The following is an 18,419-nucleotide window of genomic DNA, read 5'->3' as shown; positions in this document are numbered from 1 at the left end:
GGAAATGCCCATCTTGGATGGATGCAAGGAACCAAGCTGGTTCCAACACAGGGCTGCAGGGCATATTTAGGCTCAGGTGCATTCCTGAACTAAGTGACAGAGCTCAAAAAGCTGAATCCCTGACAGTGGAAAAACCTGACCATCGCTATCATAAATAAAGAGGCATCCTTTAGGAGCGTGATTCCACACATAAACTTCTGCCGTGAAGAACTGGCTCAGATGAGTCAAGCAAACTGCTTATTTACTGTGTTTAATGTACAGGAAGCATCAGACTGATTACAGACATTAAACGGATCCTTACCCAGCACTATGGAACAACATTTGTCACAACACAGCAGAGACTTCACAGCCTTAAAGTTATTCATAAACAAGCGCCGAAACAACAACAAAGCTGAGCAAGTGATAGCGAGAAACTTGCAAATAGCACTTACCTTGTGCAAAGGCAGCACCAGGAAGGCTCCGCCGCCGCTAGCATCTACTATTATTGCAACGAATCGGGGGTTTACTGCACAAAAGGAGCTATCCCAAGTGACACGGGACACGCGGATGTCGTCGTAACACTGATCGTTTTTCACCGCTTGGCCAAACACGTGCCGGAATTTGCTCTGTCGTACCACTCGCCTCATTGTGTCTGCGGAGAAGAGGAACGGCAAAAGGAGATCAGTTACACGTGCAGGGGCCTCCTGCTTGCCCGCATGTGACAAGGGTTCCCTCTGGTCTGCACCATCACCCCACTTCAGCCACACAGAAACACCGCTTCATAGAATCATAGAATGGTTTGGGTTGGAAAGGACCTTAAGATCATCCACTTCCAACCCATGGCCCATGGCAGCGACACCTCACTCTAGACCATGTCTCCAAGGCTCTGTCCAACCTGGCCTTGAACACTGCCAGGGATGGAGCATTCACCACTTCTTTAGGCAACCTGTGCCAGCTCCTCACCACCCTCACAGTAAAGAGCTTCTTCCTTATATCCAACCCATTACACCTTGTCCTATTGCTACGGTCCCTATTTCACCCACTATCCCAGCACCTTACTTTAGACCCGCAAAGTTCTCAGCCAGTTTTGCCTTTTTATTTAGTTATTCTTAAATATTCAGGTTGTTTTGTACCAAAACACGACTGAACTGCCCTTCCAAGGGCATTTTACAGAAAGAATTTGCTGGTGAAGCACCACTCTTCCCATTGTAAATGTATTCTCTTATTGCAGCAAAGGAAGTTCTTAATCCTAAAAGGAGTTTTTAGACAAGTCTCCACATATTTTCAGGGCTAAATCTGGTCTCGGATTGAACTTGTTTACTTTCAAGTCAGACAGGGTCCAAAAGATGTAAATAAAAATGCAAGCTCTCCAAATCCGGTGTTCCTGTGAAGTGGTTCCACATGCTCACCCGCTCCCAGTTCTTTCTTCTAACTCCAAAATCTCGCTAAGAAAATAGTAAAATTAGGTTTCCTAGGCAGAAAGGAGTAATGGAAACAAGCTAATGACTCAAATTAACCTCGTGTGTCTGGAGCACTCTGCTCCTGAGAAAAACCATTTTCAGGAAGGATTAAGCTAGAATAAGGGGAAAGGGACCGACATGGAAAATCATAGAGTCAACCAGGTTGGAAAAGACCTTTAAGATCATCAAGGGCACCATTAAACTAAGTCATTGAGGGCTTGTCTACATGGGTTTTGATGCCTGAGCACCCTTTGGGGAAGGAATTGTTCCTCATCTCCATCTAAACCTCCCCTGGTGCAGCTTGAGGCTGTTTCCTCTTGTCCCATCCCTTGTTCCTTGGGAGAAGAGACCAACCCCACCTTGCTACAACCTCCTCACAGGTAAAACTCCAGCACCTGAACTCTGGAAGAAGACACGGACACAACACCGCACAGGAACACCAACCCTGGAAGGGAGCGAGTGTCCTGCCCTCCGTGTATGTGACCTACGGACCCCTCACATCTGGGAAGGGCTCTTCCCATCGTCCAAAGCTTCCTCCCTCCATCAGCGCTCGCAGGAGAAAGCAGAGCCTCCATATAGAGTCTTGCTTTTACATATGAGAAAAGTATTTCTGCCCTATTCTCTAGGGAAAGCAAAAAAGAATTTAAAACATAAAAATAAGCAGAGCCACCTCCTATCTCTCCTCCCAGCCGGTCCCCAAGCACACGCGGAGGCTGGGAAAAACTTGGATTCATGGAGCTTCTCGCTCCAAACCCACCAGCCTGAAGCTCTCAAGTGAGAGACTGGGAACACGACAGCTCCAGCACAGCTCCCTCTGCACACACAGCCTGTCTGCAGCACGAGTGATAAAAGGTTGTGGGGCTGTCACTGACTGCAAAGGCTTTGCATGAAAGCCTTGGGAAAGAGGCTTCACAATGATCTCTGTTCAACAAAATAAACTAACAGCAACCAGGAGCTGTGTAAGAGAGGAAAAACACTCATCAGAGCAGGGAAACAAGCAGTCATGTAATATGTTTGAAGAGGAGAAAAACATTAACAATTAACATAACAGCTATCGAGTCAAACACTCTGGTTTCTGCATAGAGAGGGAAAAATAATCAGAGTATTTGTTACCCACCGGTTCCCCCAACCACATCCAGCTGAAGCATTTGGGAACTGGCACTGACCACTGCCACAGAGGCTCCATCTCTGCTTTGGGGACCTGCTGCCGAGGTGCCAGAGCCGTCAGAGCACAGAGGGTCACAGCCCAGGCAGCGAGTGACCCGCTGGGGGAAAAGCCAGCTTCTTTGATAGAATAAATACAACCACTATGGGGTCGGTTTTGGGATGGGGACATCTGTCCCCAGATGTGGCGTGAAGGTCCCCCTTCAGCCACCCATGGCCTGCACACCACGGGCTGGTCACACCACAGTGGGAAGGGCTCGACGCCTTTATTTCCAGCCACTGGGAGCTGTGAGTCTTCCTGCAGTGTTTCTCATGGTACCATTTCTACACTGATGTCCTCTTAAATCTCCCCAATTCACTCATTTCAAAGCTACAGAAGTGCCACAAACACCACTGTATTAAAGGATTCACACAGTTTAAGGAAAAAAAACCAACCCACAAGTGTCATTTTTAAATGCAAAATTTTGTGAATGATTGGGGTGTTTAAGGCATCCACGTTAAAAAGAAGCTATGTATAAATTATTAATGATTGCTATTACAGATGATCTGAGGCTTCCTCTGCACTTACAGAATTGCATAACGCGCTTTCTGCCAACTATTTCACAAATAAAAGGCCTGCTCCATGCTGGGCACACCCAGTGACACCAAAGTGCAATGGGAAGTCATAAACCAGGAGCTGCTCCCCAGCCCCAGCTCCAGGCAGGAGCACGAAACCCAGACACCAATCTCCTTCTGTGCTGGTAATGCACAGCACCACACGAGCGTTCCTGTTCAGCTCTCCAGCTGGATGGAGCGCTGGGGCAGGCAGTACCAGTGGGATGCTGAAACACCAGGAGCAAACCATTACAGACATGGGATGTAATCAATCACCTGGCAGCGAAGCGCACCCATTTTGGGGGTTAAAAATACAAGTGCTCACAGCGTGATGTGGGGTTTTGTTTTGTTTCCAGGCAAGGGAAGAGATCGGGATAGCCAAAATGGATGGGAGACACTGCTGAAGCAGATGGTGCATCGTGCCTGGAGGTGGAGCGCTGCCAGCACAGGGGCTGGGGGGCTCCCCAGGGATGCACGCATGGCCATCCCAGCGGGAAGGGATGCAGGGATGGAGGGATGCAAGATGAGGCAGGGCACAGCTCCATCCGGGAGTACCGGCCACATTCCCCGGGGGAAAGCAGAGCATGATCCCGGCCAAGCCCTGCTGATTCCTCACTGAATCACTCACAAAGAAAAGGTGAATTTCAACTCAACACCCCCTGCGAGACAAGAAACGTGCTTTACTATCAAGCTGCCCGGGGCCCAGTTAAGAGACACCATAAAACCACTCAGTTCCACACCCAGTTACTAATGGATTGTGCAGACTCATTCAGAGACCTGACAGGCATTTTCATCCCGAGAGGGCTCCTCCCTGCTGCGAGCTGTTTGGGTGCTGTGCGCAGGCAGGGTGCTGCTGCCACGCTTCTGCATCCACCGCTTCGAGCAGCATCACCCCTTCCACCCTCCACCCCTCGCCAGCACTCGAGGTGACACCAGGCCACCCCGAACACACAGGGATGCTCTCACAAAGCCTCAACGTGCCGCGACACCGCAGGAAGCTTGCAGCCAGCTCAGCCCTTTCCTCCTCGAGAACACACCTTGCAGCAAAACCCTGCTCGCTCGGGGTGCGCAGCTCACCCAGGGGAAGGGAAAAGGCCCCGCTTTGTGCGCAGTCAGTTTTCATGGCAATGTTCCCATCCCACTGTGCATCAAGATTAGAATCTGACGGTTTAGAAAGGTAAAGCGAAGGCTTAAACTTGCCTTGCTGAGCTAAAATACAGTAAATTGCCCGGTGTCAATGCAGCGTGTACCCAGGGGTTTTGCAATTTGTCTGCTGTAATGCTGGGAATGTGGATAGGACAGTTAATAAGTATTATCTGTATAGCTTGGATAATTTTATCTTTCCTTCACTTGATCAATATCAGAACATCACCAAAGCCAAAATGCCTATCCCAAATATCAGATACCAAGAGATCTGCCACCCCTTCCACTAACAGAAGAGAAACACCCTTTATCCTATGGTGAAATTCTAGTACTTTATTTCCCTCAGTTTTACCGTTTGATGAAAGGGTATTTTATATTTTTTTTTGTTTTCTATAAATGACTTTAAAAAATGCAAAGAGTCAGATGTACCCAAAAATACCCTTATTTGTTCCGAACGGATTTGTTCAAGCACACCTTTGCTGCCCTTTTCCCACCTACGGCTCATCATCCTCAGCAGGAACTCTCTGATGAACACATGGTGAGCAGCCTCCAAGTCCTCATTTCCATAGCAAAGGGAGTGATTCTTGGCGTTGGATCACAGCCATTTTGATCTGGCTGCTCTCCAGAGAGAAGGAAGGGGGGAGATGTGCAGGCTGTAGTTAGAAAAGAGCAGGGGCTGTGGATCTCTGAGCACAGACAGCGAGCAGGTGAAAAACAAAGCGGGGTTAGCTCAGTGCCCAGCACCAAAAGCCATCTTCTCCCTACCCCAGCCTCCTGTGAATGCATGGAGAGCGTTCAGTATCATATCATTTGTTTCTCAATACTGCAGAGCATCCCCTCCTCCACCATCTGCAAGCAAACCACAGCTCGATTGGGTTGCCACAGGTTCCCATAGCCTGTGCAGGAGCTCCCTGGTTGGCCTTTGGCAGGATTATCAGATGAGACCCCAACACTGGAGATGATTCACCATAAGGAAAGGCTGATTCAGCCTCTATAACACACGCAAAGCACAACCTGGCTGGCTCAGGGACCCTTGGGAAGTGACTATGGAAACACCCGAGTGGGCAAGAAAGCGCATCCCTGGCTAATGGGGCTGTGCCAGGGATTTACTCTTAGGAAGTGGACTTGGAGCAGGAGCTTTAAAAAGGAAGTTAATTAGATCATTGTCTGTGCTGCTGAATCTTCGCTAAGGAGCTGGAACCGTCTCCGTACACTTGCTAGACAGGAAATATTTTCTCTTTTGGTAAAGTACAAATTTGGAGGATTTAAACCCTCCCGACTAGGAGCTGAAAGGAGCTTCGATACTGCCAGAGTTACAGCCCTCAGCAAAATCCAAACAGAAGCGTTAGACACCCTGCAAAGACCACTACAATAGAAGTGCTGACAGATCTACGACCGCACTGATCTCCTGGATCCCGCTCCGGGACACACAGCATCATACACGTCTTGCTGGGGACGCAGCAGAGAGCCTTCAGAACTCTGCTTTCTCCCCCCAAATGTCAAGTGCTTTCCAGCTGAATCTTACCAACCGTTTCACTTGGTCTCCCACTGCACAGCTCAGCCACTGCCCTTTGTGCCAGCCTTTAAAAGGACCTTAGAAAGGCAGGATGCCATCAGCCACGCTTGCACAGGGACACTTTTCATTCCGTTTCTTTCTGATCTCCCATCATGATGTGTCACAAGAGTTACCATGAGTTTGCCCATTTTCCTGTTTATAAAGGATTTATCTGTCTCAAGAAGCCAACAGATGTATTTCTGTGGCTTCGGAGGGTTTTCAGCCTGCTTATGCAAGAGGAAACGCATCCTGCTAGGGAACACTTACAGGAAAACCCCCCACTAATGGCAAAATCCTGCTCGGCCCATGTGATTGTGATCCCTTCTGGAAAGGGAGGCATGGGGAATAAAAGGCTGGTTTAAGTCACAGCCAGCCGGAGGCTACTGCTGAGGGGTTGAGGAGATACAGATCCACCGGATAGGGAGAACAACCCTTATAAACAGTGGGTACTTGGGACTGGAAAGGCTCTTTCTCAAGTGGAACATGTTGAGATAAGCTGTTGATGGTGAGCCCCCAAACTCAGAATTAAAGCCTTATCAAAGAGGCTGCATCCAGTTCAATGGCAGCTTTGGAATAAAGGTAGTCTCAGATAACTGAACACATGAGAAGCAGATAAGGAGGGAAAGAAAATAAACCAAGGTGCAGGACAGGCAGTGCCACCAGCACCAGGTATCGATGATTAATACCAGGGGCACCTGCCTCATTTGCTATGGGTTGGATGGGGTGCTGGGGCCAGCAGGGAGAGGGGACAGTCCCACCGGTGACACTGCGACATGGACAGCCCATGCCATGGGTGCCTGATGCGGGGAAGCTCAGAGGTTTCTTGAGTACCGAAACATCGATTGTGCAGCCCAAGGTCTCTCTGAACATCTGGGCTGAGATGCTTGAGCCTCATCTGTAAGAGCAGTGAGTGCTCAGAGCTGAAACCTTTAAGAATGTTATAATCCTGCGCCAATAATGAGGCCATGGATGTTTCAACCTGAGGCCTAAAGGCTCCCATCATGGCAAAACCACGCTCCCTCACAGCAGGGCTGAGCCACATCTGCAGAGCAGTTGGCCATCATGGAGATAAGCACCACAAGGAATCTAGTAACTCACTTTGAACATCATCTGGTAGATAAGGTGCAGAGCCACATATGGAATGGGAGATATAAGCATTCAGGGACCACCATCCCATCACACTTCCTGCTCCACACCAGCAAGGAGGGCTCCATCCCACCCCTGCAAGCATCACTGCGTGCCCAGCAGAGCACGGGATGGTGAAGCAGGGCCTGAGCTATCAGCCCTACCCCACCGTGTGTGAAAAAGGGAACAAGCATCACCCAGGTTATTTCCTAATCACTACTTGTGGCATTTCTTAAGTTCACAGCACTTGGTTGTGCAACCTCCGTGGGTTCTGTAACCCGTGTGTGTGCACAGCATGTTGTACACCAGCACACACACACGTGTGTGCCTGTGGACATGGGCTGCCTCCTGCTTAGTCCAGCTGCACACACACTGCACACAAATGCTTTACAGCCTTACCATGCTGCAGTGTGTCAGAAACACCTCAGAGGACTCGCTCATCCAGAAGAGAAGCCTGCCAGAGCATTTCAAGGACAGCATTTCTGAGCACACCTCTGGCAGAGGAAGGGAAGTGAGACACATCCGTGGGGGAAGCGAGAGGCAAGTGTTTGCTGCCAGCTCCACCACTAGAGCCACACAGATAGCTAGGACAGTGGAGACCATCCTTCCTCGAACCCAACAAGCATGGGCTGACAAGGAGCACGCTGACCTCCACAGGACCACGTGTCCTACGGCGAGTTCAGAGCCACGACTGGCATTAGACCACAAGAGCAGTCAATTGCCACCATTGTTCAAGTGGAGAGTCAGCATACCACCAGCGAGGCTGGAGGAGGGCTTCATCTCCATCCCCAAGCGCCAAGGGAAGCAGTGAACTCAGTCTCATGATATTAAGTCTTGCAATATTTGGGCAAGGATGGAACGGGGTGGAAAATAAATCACATGGCCACAAGAATTTCAGATTGCCCTAAAACTTCACATGAAACCTCTGGCAGCTAAAAGGAACAGCCACAAATACCTTGATGCAGTCCTCTGCTTTTAAACCCAGTGCTATCCCCTCTATGGTATACCCCTTCAAATCAATTCATATTAAGTTTATTGCTGACAGCACTTTTGTTTTCAGATGTTCAGAGTTATTTAAACCAAAGGTGAACACTACTACAGATGGTCACAATTCCAAAACACATCAGATTTGTGCACAGATTATTTTCAGTCTTTGGTTACTTTAGGCTAGGTTGAGCAAGAGCCTGCCATCTGATTTCACTTCATTTGAAAGACAAAAAGCTGGAATATGAACTTAATACTGAAATTTCCAGCTGTTCTACCACTGGCGAGATTCTATTCTGGGATGGGAACCTAAACCACAAACTAGCAGGGAATTTGATTATATCTCAACCGGGGAGCCCAACACATTCAAAAATGTAACACAACCCAAACTTAAACTAAGCTGAAATTGCTGTTCTGGACAAAGTGCAAGGTGTTGGTTCTAACCTGTGAAATACTTGATACTATTGGGTTTTCAGAGCTATAGCCTGAAACAATCACACTAAGACTGTTATAACAAAAAGAACTCTAAGTCAGAAGTGCCTATAATGGTTAAATCTCGTAGGCATCAAGAGGCACATGCTGTTTCCTAAGTGTTTACCCTGTGCATGTCTCTCATGCTGTGGCTGACACTCCTTTCACGTGCACACGGGGACTCAATGGGCATTTTCACTTCAAGGTTTCCAGGTATGCGATTCACCTTCTTGGGGGATCTTACTATTCATACCCTTTTGTAGCTTGTATCTTTACAGTCTAACATTACATCATTTACCATCATTTACAGTGGCAAAAGGACACTGCAGTTGAAAGTCATTACCCTGAACAGAGAGTATTGTCTGGCTTCATTTAATCTGTGTCATCTACTGTAAAGAGAGAGCAATGAATGCACACAAGAATCATTACACCAAAGAATTCATCACGGTGATGGGTGATGTGTTGGGGGATATCTGGATGGTGGCTCCAAGAGCCTTCACTTTCTCCACTGGAATAAACACCACTTTCTCCACTGGAATAAACACCAGAGATGCTTCTTCACACACTGAATCCTCATCCACTGCCAAGAGACGGAGCAATAAGCTTCCAGAGCTGAACAACAGCCCTATGAACTTCAGCCAGAGACATTACACCAGCAGGATGGAAGATGCTACTTACACCCCTGGGGACTGACTGCATCACCCCCCAGTAAGAGCAGCACATGCCACAGAGAGGAAAGCGACAGGGCTTCAGACCACACTTTGACCCCGTGAAAGACATGAGAGGGAGAGCACAACCCCCTGAGCAGAGCTGCAAGTCAGCAGGGCTGTTACAACAGCCAAGCACCAGGATTCCAGTGAGAAGTATGCAGATAAAATGCTTTCTCCATAGAGCTGACCTAGTTCTCTTATCAGTGCAACTGAGCTAACAAGGAAGCATCAATCTGTTCAGAGCCGCTACCCCAATTTGCTGCATTCTTCTGCTCTCTTGAAGGTTACATGCAAGCTTCTTCCAGACCATATTCCTGAGACACATCACAAGCTTTTCCTCTAACCTGGTTTTGGGTGAGGGCTAAGTACCAGCTAAGGGTGGTGGTTACAAATGGAGAAAGAGCTCTTCCCCACCAGAGCTTCATTAATTCCTCACCAAGTCAGGTTCCACCTTTCCCAACTAACCAGCTAAGGCACACTTTCTTCCTAACACAACAATGCCAACAGCAGAAACCAACTGCATTATCTCCTAAAACTTGAAGTAATCAAATGTGCCCAAAGGAAAGAAACAGCAAACACAAAGTCTTTCTACACGTGTGATAGAGGAGCTCTCCCGTCGCCTCTAAACCTGAAACTCAGTGCCCGATAGAGGATGTAGTCCGTCCTCTTTGATGATGAACTGAGGCCAGAAGTCAAGCAGACAGCAGTACCCAGGAGCTGCGAGCCTAAAGGATGGGAAATAACACCACCACATGCAGGATTTCCCACTCTGCACAAGTCAAGAAGAGGTGCAGGCATGAAGGTAACCCAATTACATGGTATTTTCTAAGGTTAGCACATTTCCTCTTAAACTCCAGTGGCTTTAAGACACTATTGGAAACATTTCACGGATTCTCCTTGCTTACAGCTAATGGGATCATTCCTTGAAAAAAGAAATGACAGGAAGATTTATTGAAAAGAGAAATCTTCAAAGGACTTAAACTGTTTTCTATTCCTCCATTACAACATGCTGTGGTATCCACAGGAACAAACTACAAACATGAAAGATGTTTTAAGGCGATAAATAGTCTCAGGTCGCAGTTCTTCAGGAGCACCAAGAGCCACCATCAGGAATCCAAGACCTGCAGAAAGCCCTCTGCTCTAAACACTAAGTTCGCTGGGACGCAAATTCCTCCCAATTTAGATATAAAGCAGAAACAACACATCAGCACAACCGAGGCTCACGAACAGAGCAGCCAAGTGTGAGTCAGACTGACCAAGCGAGGATGCAGCATTCTCCAGATGGCCCTGCCTGACCACAAATGCTCCACTGGCCTGCTGGATGGAGCACAGCACCCAGACCTGCTGGGAGCCCACCGAGGGGACAGCGCTGCCTTGGGGGATGCCATCAGGAGGAGGAGGATGGCCAAGGGTAATGGCAGCGCCTCTTGGACCGGCACTGCAGCCACCCACCACTCTTGTGGTGGATCGAGTTTGCTTCCTGCCCTGTGGCAGCAATGGACCAGAGACCTGGACAACGTCATGGTTAAGCTGGAATTAGAGCTCAGACCAGCATGTCCATCACACTGTAATTCTGAATGGAGATGCTCTACTCCAAAAAGTAGGAATGGGCTTGGTTGGCATACCCTGAGAAACACCTTCATCCGAATTGGAGCCCAAGTTAGACACTTTCACTTCTCAAGCTGCTCAATAACACCCACCCAATAGGTGAGAGACACTCACAGTGAACAGCTTTTGATGTCTCAAAATCAAACCAATAATGCTTAATTCTCAAAGAGAAGACAATATCCTCAACGTAGAGGAACGCAGAAGGTTCAGACTGGACAACACAAACACATCTGAGATTTTCATGCTGTGCAAATAAGCTGCAAAATGCATCTCAATTCTCACAGTTGGAAGTGGTGTGTATTTCTCCAGATTTCCATTTGCTGTCCTGCCAGCTCTTCTGGCCAAGCAGCCTATAATTCAAAGAGCACCATTGTCATTCTGTCCTGTTTCTGTAACATGCAATTTGAAATCAGGGCTGGGGGAGGGAGGAAGGGACTGGAGGAGGCTAAAACTCAAACCCAGATAGCTCAATCTGCTAACTTGATTTTAAATCCCTATCTTGTGGTACCAATTACAGCCCCTCAAACATCTGTTTGAGCAAAGGGTTCCAAGTTCAAACACATTTCTTCTGTCCTACAGATGTTCTTTGTCGCTGATCCGTTTCAGGCTGCTGTCCTACACTGCAGCAGAGCCTCCGCCACCACATGCTGTGCTAAGAGGGCAGCAACCTGAGTGAGCTGGTGTCACACCATGAATACAACACAGAGCTCCTTTCTCACCTCTCTAAACAGGCCAGAATAGACTTAGGAAAGTGTCTTTAGTTCAGCAAGCAGCTTTAATAAACATTCCTGCTACACTGCAGAGGAAGATGTCAGATGCAAGAAGGAAAAACATCTTCCTACACCCACAGGCTCCCTGTACCAAGGACAAGGGATGTACCCGCTGTCCCCAGCCCTCCCACAGCAGCTCTCTGCCTACCTGACGGGGAGGATCACCCCTGATAGCACTGGATGAAGGCTGATTCCCTGGGGCAGGCACCTGCAGCTGGCTGCTCTTCAGCTGGGGAACTTGTTTTCACCAAGGGGCATGAAGAATTACAGCCTGTGCCTGGTGACCTTTAAGCTTTACTTACCTGTTGGCTTGACAATCATGCTACTGCACGTGCACCCCACACTTCCAGCCCTTTGAGAGTCCCTGTGGCATTTACAGCAGTTCTGGAGGAGAGCAGCCAAAACAACAGGAGGTATTACACCGAGATAAGCCCCAGGTGGTTTTTATGTGATCTTTCATAGTGCTTAAGAATTCCCTTAGCAGACCAGAAGATCAATGTGGCAAGCACTGCTTATAAAGAACAAAAAGATAACCTTTACCCCCAAGGAAACATCAGGGAGCAAAGCGAAGAGGACAGAGATAACCCACGCGCATCCACAGCATGGCGGAATGGGAGGCCAAGCCAGGGTAGCCCACATTTAAACAACAAGACTATGAAAAGCTTTAACAAATTGCTCCAGAAAGCAGGAAAAAGATGCTGGAAGGCACGATGACAATCAGCCAGAAGTGTTTTGTGCCTGCACTTGACACCGTGCTAACGCAGAGGTACACACTGCTGAAGTATGTCTGGCTACTTGTGTTTGCCTAAGCTAGCTATGGATTTTCTTCCTGCCTTACAAACTGATCTTTGCAGGTCCAAAAATGAAAATAAACCTTAAAATCACTCTAATCGACCTCCTGTTCTGAACAAGACAGCTTTGTGCCTATTTACTCCAGCCTCCAAGATACAGCGTCATTAATGCAAGTACTGCAGTAAGAAAGGAGCAGTTAAAAAGCTAAGTGTAAGAATGGCCATTTATCCACATGGTGCTGGTGTAAGTAGATGAACCACCTGTAAAACAACAAGTCCACTTAGCACTATATACCACAAGTATTCCCAGCCTCGTACCTGCAAGACCCTGAGGAAAACACTGAACCTCCCGTTTCCAACCTGGAAACAAGGGTATCGATCCGCTTCACACAGGAAACTGCAAGAAAGAACTGTAACACTGCCTGGCCACTGTATGATGGAAAACACCAAATAAACACCAAGCTTACACCCCGAATCACTCGGGTGTTCAAGATTCCAGCATTAACTAACAAACTGTGAGGTTTTTAGGGATTTAAAGTGAAAGGGGATTAAGAAAAGGCAGCTTGGAGAGGAAATGCTAGCACTGAGCGAGTCCCTCGCTGTTGAGCCTCTGCTGATGACCACCTTCCATATCAAGTGATCATCTGCCCAGCACTGCCAGTTTGCCCGGCTCCCAAGGGATGCAGTGCTTACTCCAGCTTGAATTTGTTGCTGCCTGCTAATCCCTGCTGGTGCTAATCACACCCATTATCAGCTTGTCCGACTGCGCCTGACGCATATCCAGTACCCAAACCTGCAGCACCGTAGGATGTCAAGCCCCTGTCAGATCTGCACGGGAACAGGATGCTCCAAAGCGTGATGCTTTAATACAGCAGGTTTATACATTTATGTGAGATAAACAATGGATTTTCAAGGACTCCAGGACACAGTCTCTATGGCGACTATATGCAGAACTAAGGGGATGGAGGAGGAAGGGAGGGGAAGCTCCCACATTTCTAAATACCCCAGCCAGAGTGATCCGAAGTCCATTTTCCAGGGACTACTTACACCAGGAGCTGCAGGTGAAGTGTTTGGCCTAGGTTCACACATGGATGCAAACAAGGTGTAGTTTTAGGCACACCATCCCCATACAGTTGTATGAAATCCTGCTCCAGGTATAGTTGATAAAGCTGCAGAAATGGTTGCCTTAATATTGAACTAAGAAGAACTGTACATAGATTACACACAAAGATGCTCTGGCCAGCCAAGATTTGGAGAGCCCCAGGGACACCACAATCCCTCCTAAAGGGCACACTTGGCCTTAGGCACAGCTCAGCCGCGCTCCAGCCTAGCGCTGTGAGCTCATCTCAGCACACTGACCGCATCAGCCTGAACCTTAATGGCTTTAAATCAGACCCCACCACTGCTTTAATTTAATTCCCAGCCATTTTTCAAATTCAATTATTAAAAGGGAAAACAAGACAAACCTAATTAGGGTGGCTTGAGAGGCCCAGCTCAATGTCAGAGCCACTATAGCTGATCCAACCATATCCAGCTTCTCCCGCTGAGAGCCAGACCTCAAAGAGTCATCATATGCTGATAGCAAAAAGCACATGATATAAAATTTGTTGTTTTCATCAACAAAATCTAGATCAAGACAAAGCAAATAACGTTGAAGCAGCACAGTGGGAATGCTGAAGAAATGCTATTGTCCTTCCTGCAGTGCAGGTGGTTCTACCTTGGTATCTGACTCATTAACAAAGGAAAATGAAGAGGAGACATGGCCAAAGAGCCCATGTTTTACTCTAACTCAAGAAGACCTATCTATCAGCACCATGAAGACATCAGCAGGCTGGAAGCTTTCAGAAGAACATGTCTTTTTCCCCCATAGGAGGCAGAAGCAGATACCATTGTCATTATTTCTCTGTCAAGTTTGTGACTTAGAAAGCAGGATTTAAAATCTTTTATGGTATTCCACCACAAAAGCCTCTTCCATTCCAGAGGCACTTTGACTTGTTACCAAGATGTGTGCTGTAAAGAGATGACCTCCGTCTTACTGGCATGAAGAACCACCTGGGAGAGGTGTGAAGTAAAATGATTTGCCAACAGTCACCTGCTTTATGGCTCCATCATTACCTCCACATCCAGCCATTAATTCTGATCAGACTTGTATTCACTACGCAAACCCGTACAGGCACATGCACAACTAATGGTTGTAATGCAACTAATAGCTGGTGTAGTCCATTAGGAATCTCTCCAGACAGTTTGCTCCTCTGAGGACCATCAGTGCCAGACTCTGCATTGGAGAGTCCTCCAGTGCAAAGCCAGACCTGCTGGTGCGGCCCCTCAGACCTATCACTACTACGTTGAGAAGCTGCATAATTCTGGTGTCACCCATGTATTTTACATGCCTAACGCTATAATCTAAAATATCATAATCTAAAAGTCATGTGCTGAGCAATTAAAACCTCAAAATGAAACAAATAATCCAGTTTTAGTGTAGTTACTCACTTGAAGCACAGACCAAAGCAATCTTATTAGCAAACAGAATGAAAGGGCCCAGTAACCAATTCCCAACTACACCAGTATATTCAACACATCCAGCATAACGGAGTTTCCAGTCAGATTCATTTCAGAGTAAACCTCCAGAATACAAGCAGACCAAAAATATTAGGTAGGGGAGACAGCAGGGAAAGAGCTAGAAGACAAGACAGACATTTAATTCTTGTTAATGCCCTGTAAACGCTTAAACTGGGGCACTTCAAATCCTCAGTGAGTTTGTGTCCCAACACATCCTTAGCGAAGGGCCGAGATGATCACAAAAGCCTCAGACCAAAAAAAAAAAAAATAAATAAAATAATCAAAACAAACCAACCCATCCTTTAAAAGTCAAGTGAAAATGTGCCTGTGAGTTTGCCTGAAAGGACATTCCTGGCCCTGGGAGTGGTGCACTGATGACCTCACCCAGCTGCAGACTCAGGCCAGGAAGTGTTTTGCTCATGTCTTCAAAATAGGAAGCTGGCACCCAAGCCATAGTCCTCAGCATCAGTAACCAAATTCAGGCTAATAACACCCGTTCTCTTATAATCCAAACGCAACGTGGTGCTTTAATGAGCCATTTTACGAAGCCACCATTAAAGCCCAATATTAAAGTTGAACGCGATGCATGGAGCGGTTACTGAGGGCAGAGCTCGCAGCGGCCTTCGCTGCATCACTCTGGAAAGCTGCTATTTTACCCTTCTGTGCATTCCTCCTCATTGCCATTACACTGAATCTCTGCCTTTCGCTTGGAGTGCATCCCAGAAGTGACAGATGCAATAAGCATGAAGATTTCACTTGAAAAAAGCCAATGATGTTTGAAAAGGCAGCTCACTAGAAGACAGAGTAATGCCAACAGAGAACAGAGACACACAAATGCTGATTAAAGCAATCTGTATACAAGTGACCATTGAAAAATTACTGTTATGAAGTGCTATATTAAAACAAACACGAAGCAAACGCTCCCTGACAGGCACCCGAGTGCATCGAGTCTTCCTCTGACTACTGAAAATACTCAAAACCTATACACAAAATAAACACACATTGACTTTATCGCAGCAGTATTTGATCTCCTACCTTTGTGTACACAGTTTTAGCAAACATGAGGATTAGCTGCAATAAAACGTCTCAGGGAGTTCACAGCCATCTGGTTTCCCCCCCTCCTTGAGCAGAAAAGATGATTCAATGCTCATTATTCAAATGAAAATCAAATATATCCTCTCCTGCCTCGCACACGAGGTACCTGCTGCTTTCTGTAACCATCACACATATGAACATGCTTCTCACAGGATGGACCGTGCCAGTTCACACCATTTCCCCACACTCACAGCAGGCACTGAGCTTCTCTCCTGCACACGCTTACAGAGGCGAGAGTCAGGTAATCGGGATACAGCCTGGCCTAAAATTACACCAGAATCTGTATCAGCAAACAGAAAAACCAGCCACAACCTGGAACATTCAACACATCCCGCTTCCATTTTGCCAATATCCTTTGGTCTTCCCTGTACCGCTCCACACCTGCATGAACAGATGTGCTCAAACACACACGTACAGGGCTCAAACTACAGCTAGCAAAAGCCCCACAGCACTAACACATATCACTGACAATAAAACTGCACCCATCAGTTTTACTTTTGTTTCCACCAGCTTTCTGGCCCTTTTGGGGCTTTTTTAGACCTGTCTCCTGTGCAGTCACAGCATCACATTGTCTAGACCCGGGTACTGCAGCTGAACGCTGCACATCAGAAGCTTCTCTATGTACCATGAGCAGGGAAGCGGCTCATTTCACACAGCTCAGCCAAGTACAAACCTTTACATTCTGGCCTTTGACACATCGCTATTAAAACAACGTGGCTTTCTGCAGAGGAAAACAAAGCCTGGGAACATGTCACAGAGCCCAGGACTCCACACATCTCCTCAGCGGGTTCGGAGGAGCCACCGGTAACGCTGTGACACGCACCCGGTCAATGGGAGCGTATAGAAAAAACCCCAAAGCTAAACCCTCCGGTCATCTTTTGTCCTCTGCAGCGTTACACACGGTGGCAGCGGGTTCGCGGCGCTCCGGGGGCCACACGCACACGCCGGTGCCACCGAGCCGCTGCTGCGTCGCCATGGAAGAAACGAGAGGGAAAAAGCCCAGCGAGACCCGAGCGGAACAAAGGCGGGCGCGGGGCTGCGGCGGGCATCAGGTGCCGGCGCGCAGGGGCGGCCCCGCCGGCGGGGAGCCGCGCCCCGGCCATGCCCCGCCGCCGACCCGCGCTCCCCGCCCGGCTGCCGGCCCCGGGCCGCTCCGCTGCCGCACACGGAGGGGAGCGGGGGAAAGCCCCGCGCCCAACCGCCCAGGCAAAGCGGGGAGGGCGCTTCCTCCCGCAGGCCCGGGCGCTGACAGCGGCCGCCCCCTCAGGAAGGGCTCGGCGGCTACAGCCGCGCAGGAAGAGCCCGCACGGACGGACGGACGGACGCCCGCCCTGCACGGCTCGGCTCGGCTCGGCTCGGCTCGGCCCGGCGCCCTCCCACGGGCACCGCCGCCTCCCCGCCCGCCCGCTGCCCGCCCGCCGCCTCCCGCCGCGCCGCAGGGCGCCGCCCCGCCACCGCCCGGGTCCCCGCCGCGCCGCGCACCGCGATCCCAAGCCGCGTCCCCGCGTCCGCTCCTCAGCCCGGCGGAGCCGCCTCCGCCGCCAGCCGCCGCCGCCCGACTGACCGCCGCGGGGCGGGGCGGGTGGTGCTGACGTACGGCCCCGCCTCCCATTGGCCACGCCTCCCTCCGGAGAGCGGCTGGGCACGCCCCTCACCGCGAGGGGCGGGGCCTCTCGGTGAGTGACAGCCCGTCCAGCCAATGGCGGCTCGGTCCTAGCCCATGCGTGGTCGCGCGCTCTCACCCCCCCCCCCACCCCCCCCCCTCCAGCTCTCCATCCCTCAGCGCGGGGGGCGCGGAGCCCCCTGAGGGGCCGGAGCGGGGTCCCCCCGGATCCCGTCACCTCCGCACCCGGCTCCCGGTTCCCCGCCGGCGCTCAGCCCCCTGCCCGGTGGGCGCCCCGCGGTTTCCCCTCGCTGCCCCCAGCCTGCCTCAGAGCCGCCTCCCGCGCAGCAGGGGTGGCGTGTCCCGCTGTAGACACCCGGGTGATGGTGGGGGGGGGCCTGGCCAAGGGACAGCGAGGGTCCGGGTGCTGCGGCAAAGAAACCAGCACCTGCGAGCGCTGGTGGAGGCGCAGCCCCGTCATGAGCTGAGGAACACAGAGCGCACGGTTCTGGCAGGGAAACAACCGCCTCGTCTTGTGCCGGTCGCTGGGGCTTGACAGCGACACGGTGACAAGAGGGGAGCACAAGCTAAAAACCGCCCTCCAATGAGACCTGCAGGACAAGAGCTTGAAAACGAAGATCCCCCCCATTGCGGCAGCAGTAAGGCTGCTTTGGGGGATGCTGGATAATGGGGTTGTAAGGAGGGGTTTTACCTCCGCTGTTCAATTAAAGAGGGTAATGGTTATTAACACAGTGAATACCTCTGCAGTGGATGCCTTGAGGCACACAGGGCAGTGTCACAGGGCAAT

The 18,419-nt window shown here is 49.6% G+C and overlaps 1 protein-coding gene across 8 annotated transcripts in view; it reads right to left on the bottom strand.

Annotated features, from left to right (window-relative positions):
* CORO1C (coronin 1C) overlaps positions 1-17,588 on the bottom strand; it is a 44,893-nt gene extending 27,305 nt beyond the window's left edge. Inside the window, exons 1-2 of one of the 8 annotated variants that reach the window (XM_030500537.1) lie at positions 17,491-17,588; positions 432-631 (exon numbers count right to left, since the gene is read on the bottom strand). In XM_030500537.1, coding sequence (XP_030356397.1) covers positions 432-626 — 195 coding nt within the window. In that variant the 5' untranslated portion in view covers positions 627-631; positions 17,491-17,588. Of the gene's footprint in view, positions 1-431; positions 632-1,070; positions 1,091-1,205; positions 1,226-1,300; positions 1,360-1,388; positions 2,779-7,457; positions 7,480-16,681; positions 17,043-17,490 lie in introns of those variants that run through there. The other 7 variants (XM_030500536.1, XM_030500535.1, XM_030500540.1 and 4 more) reach the window with 7 other exon arrangements.
* Between the last annotated feature and the right edge of the window lie 831 nt (positions 17,589-18,419).

Source organism: Strigops habroptila, chromosome 11, assembly GCF_004027225.2.
Source record: "Strigops habroptila isolate Jane chromosome 11, bStrHab1.2.pri, whole genome shotgun sequence".
NCBI lineage: Eukaryota > Metazoa > Chordata > Aves > Psittaciformes > Psittacidae > Strigops > Strigops habroptila.
The sequence above is the reverse complement of the archived record's forward strand: the minus strand, read 5'-3'. Positions and strand labels throughout refer to the sequence as shown.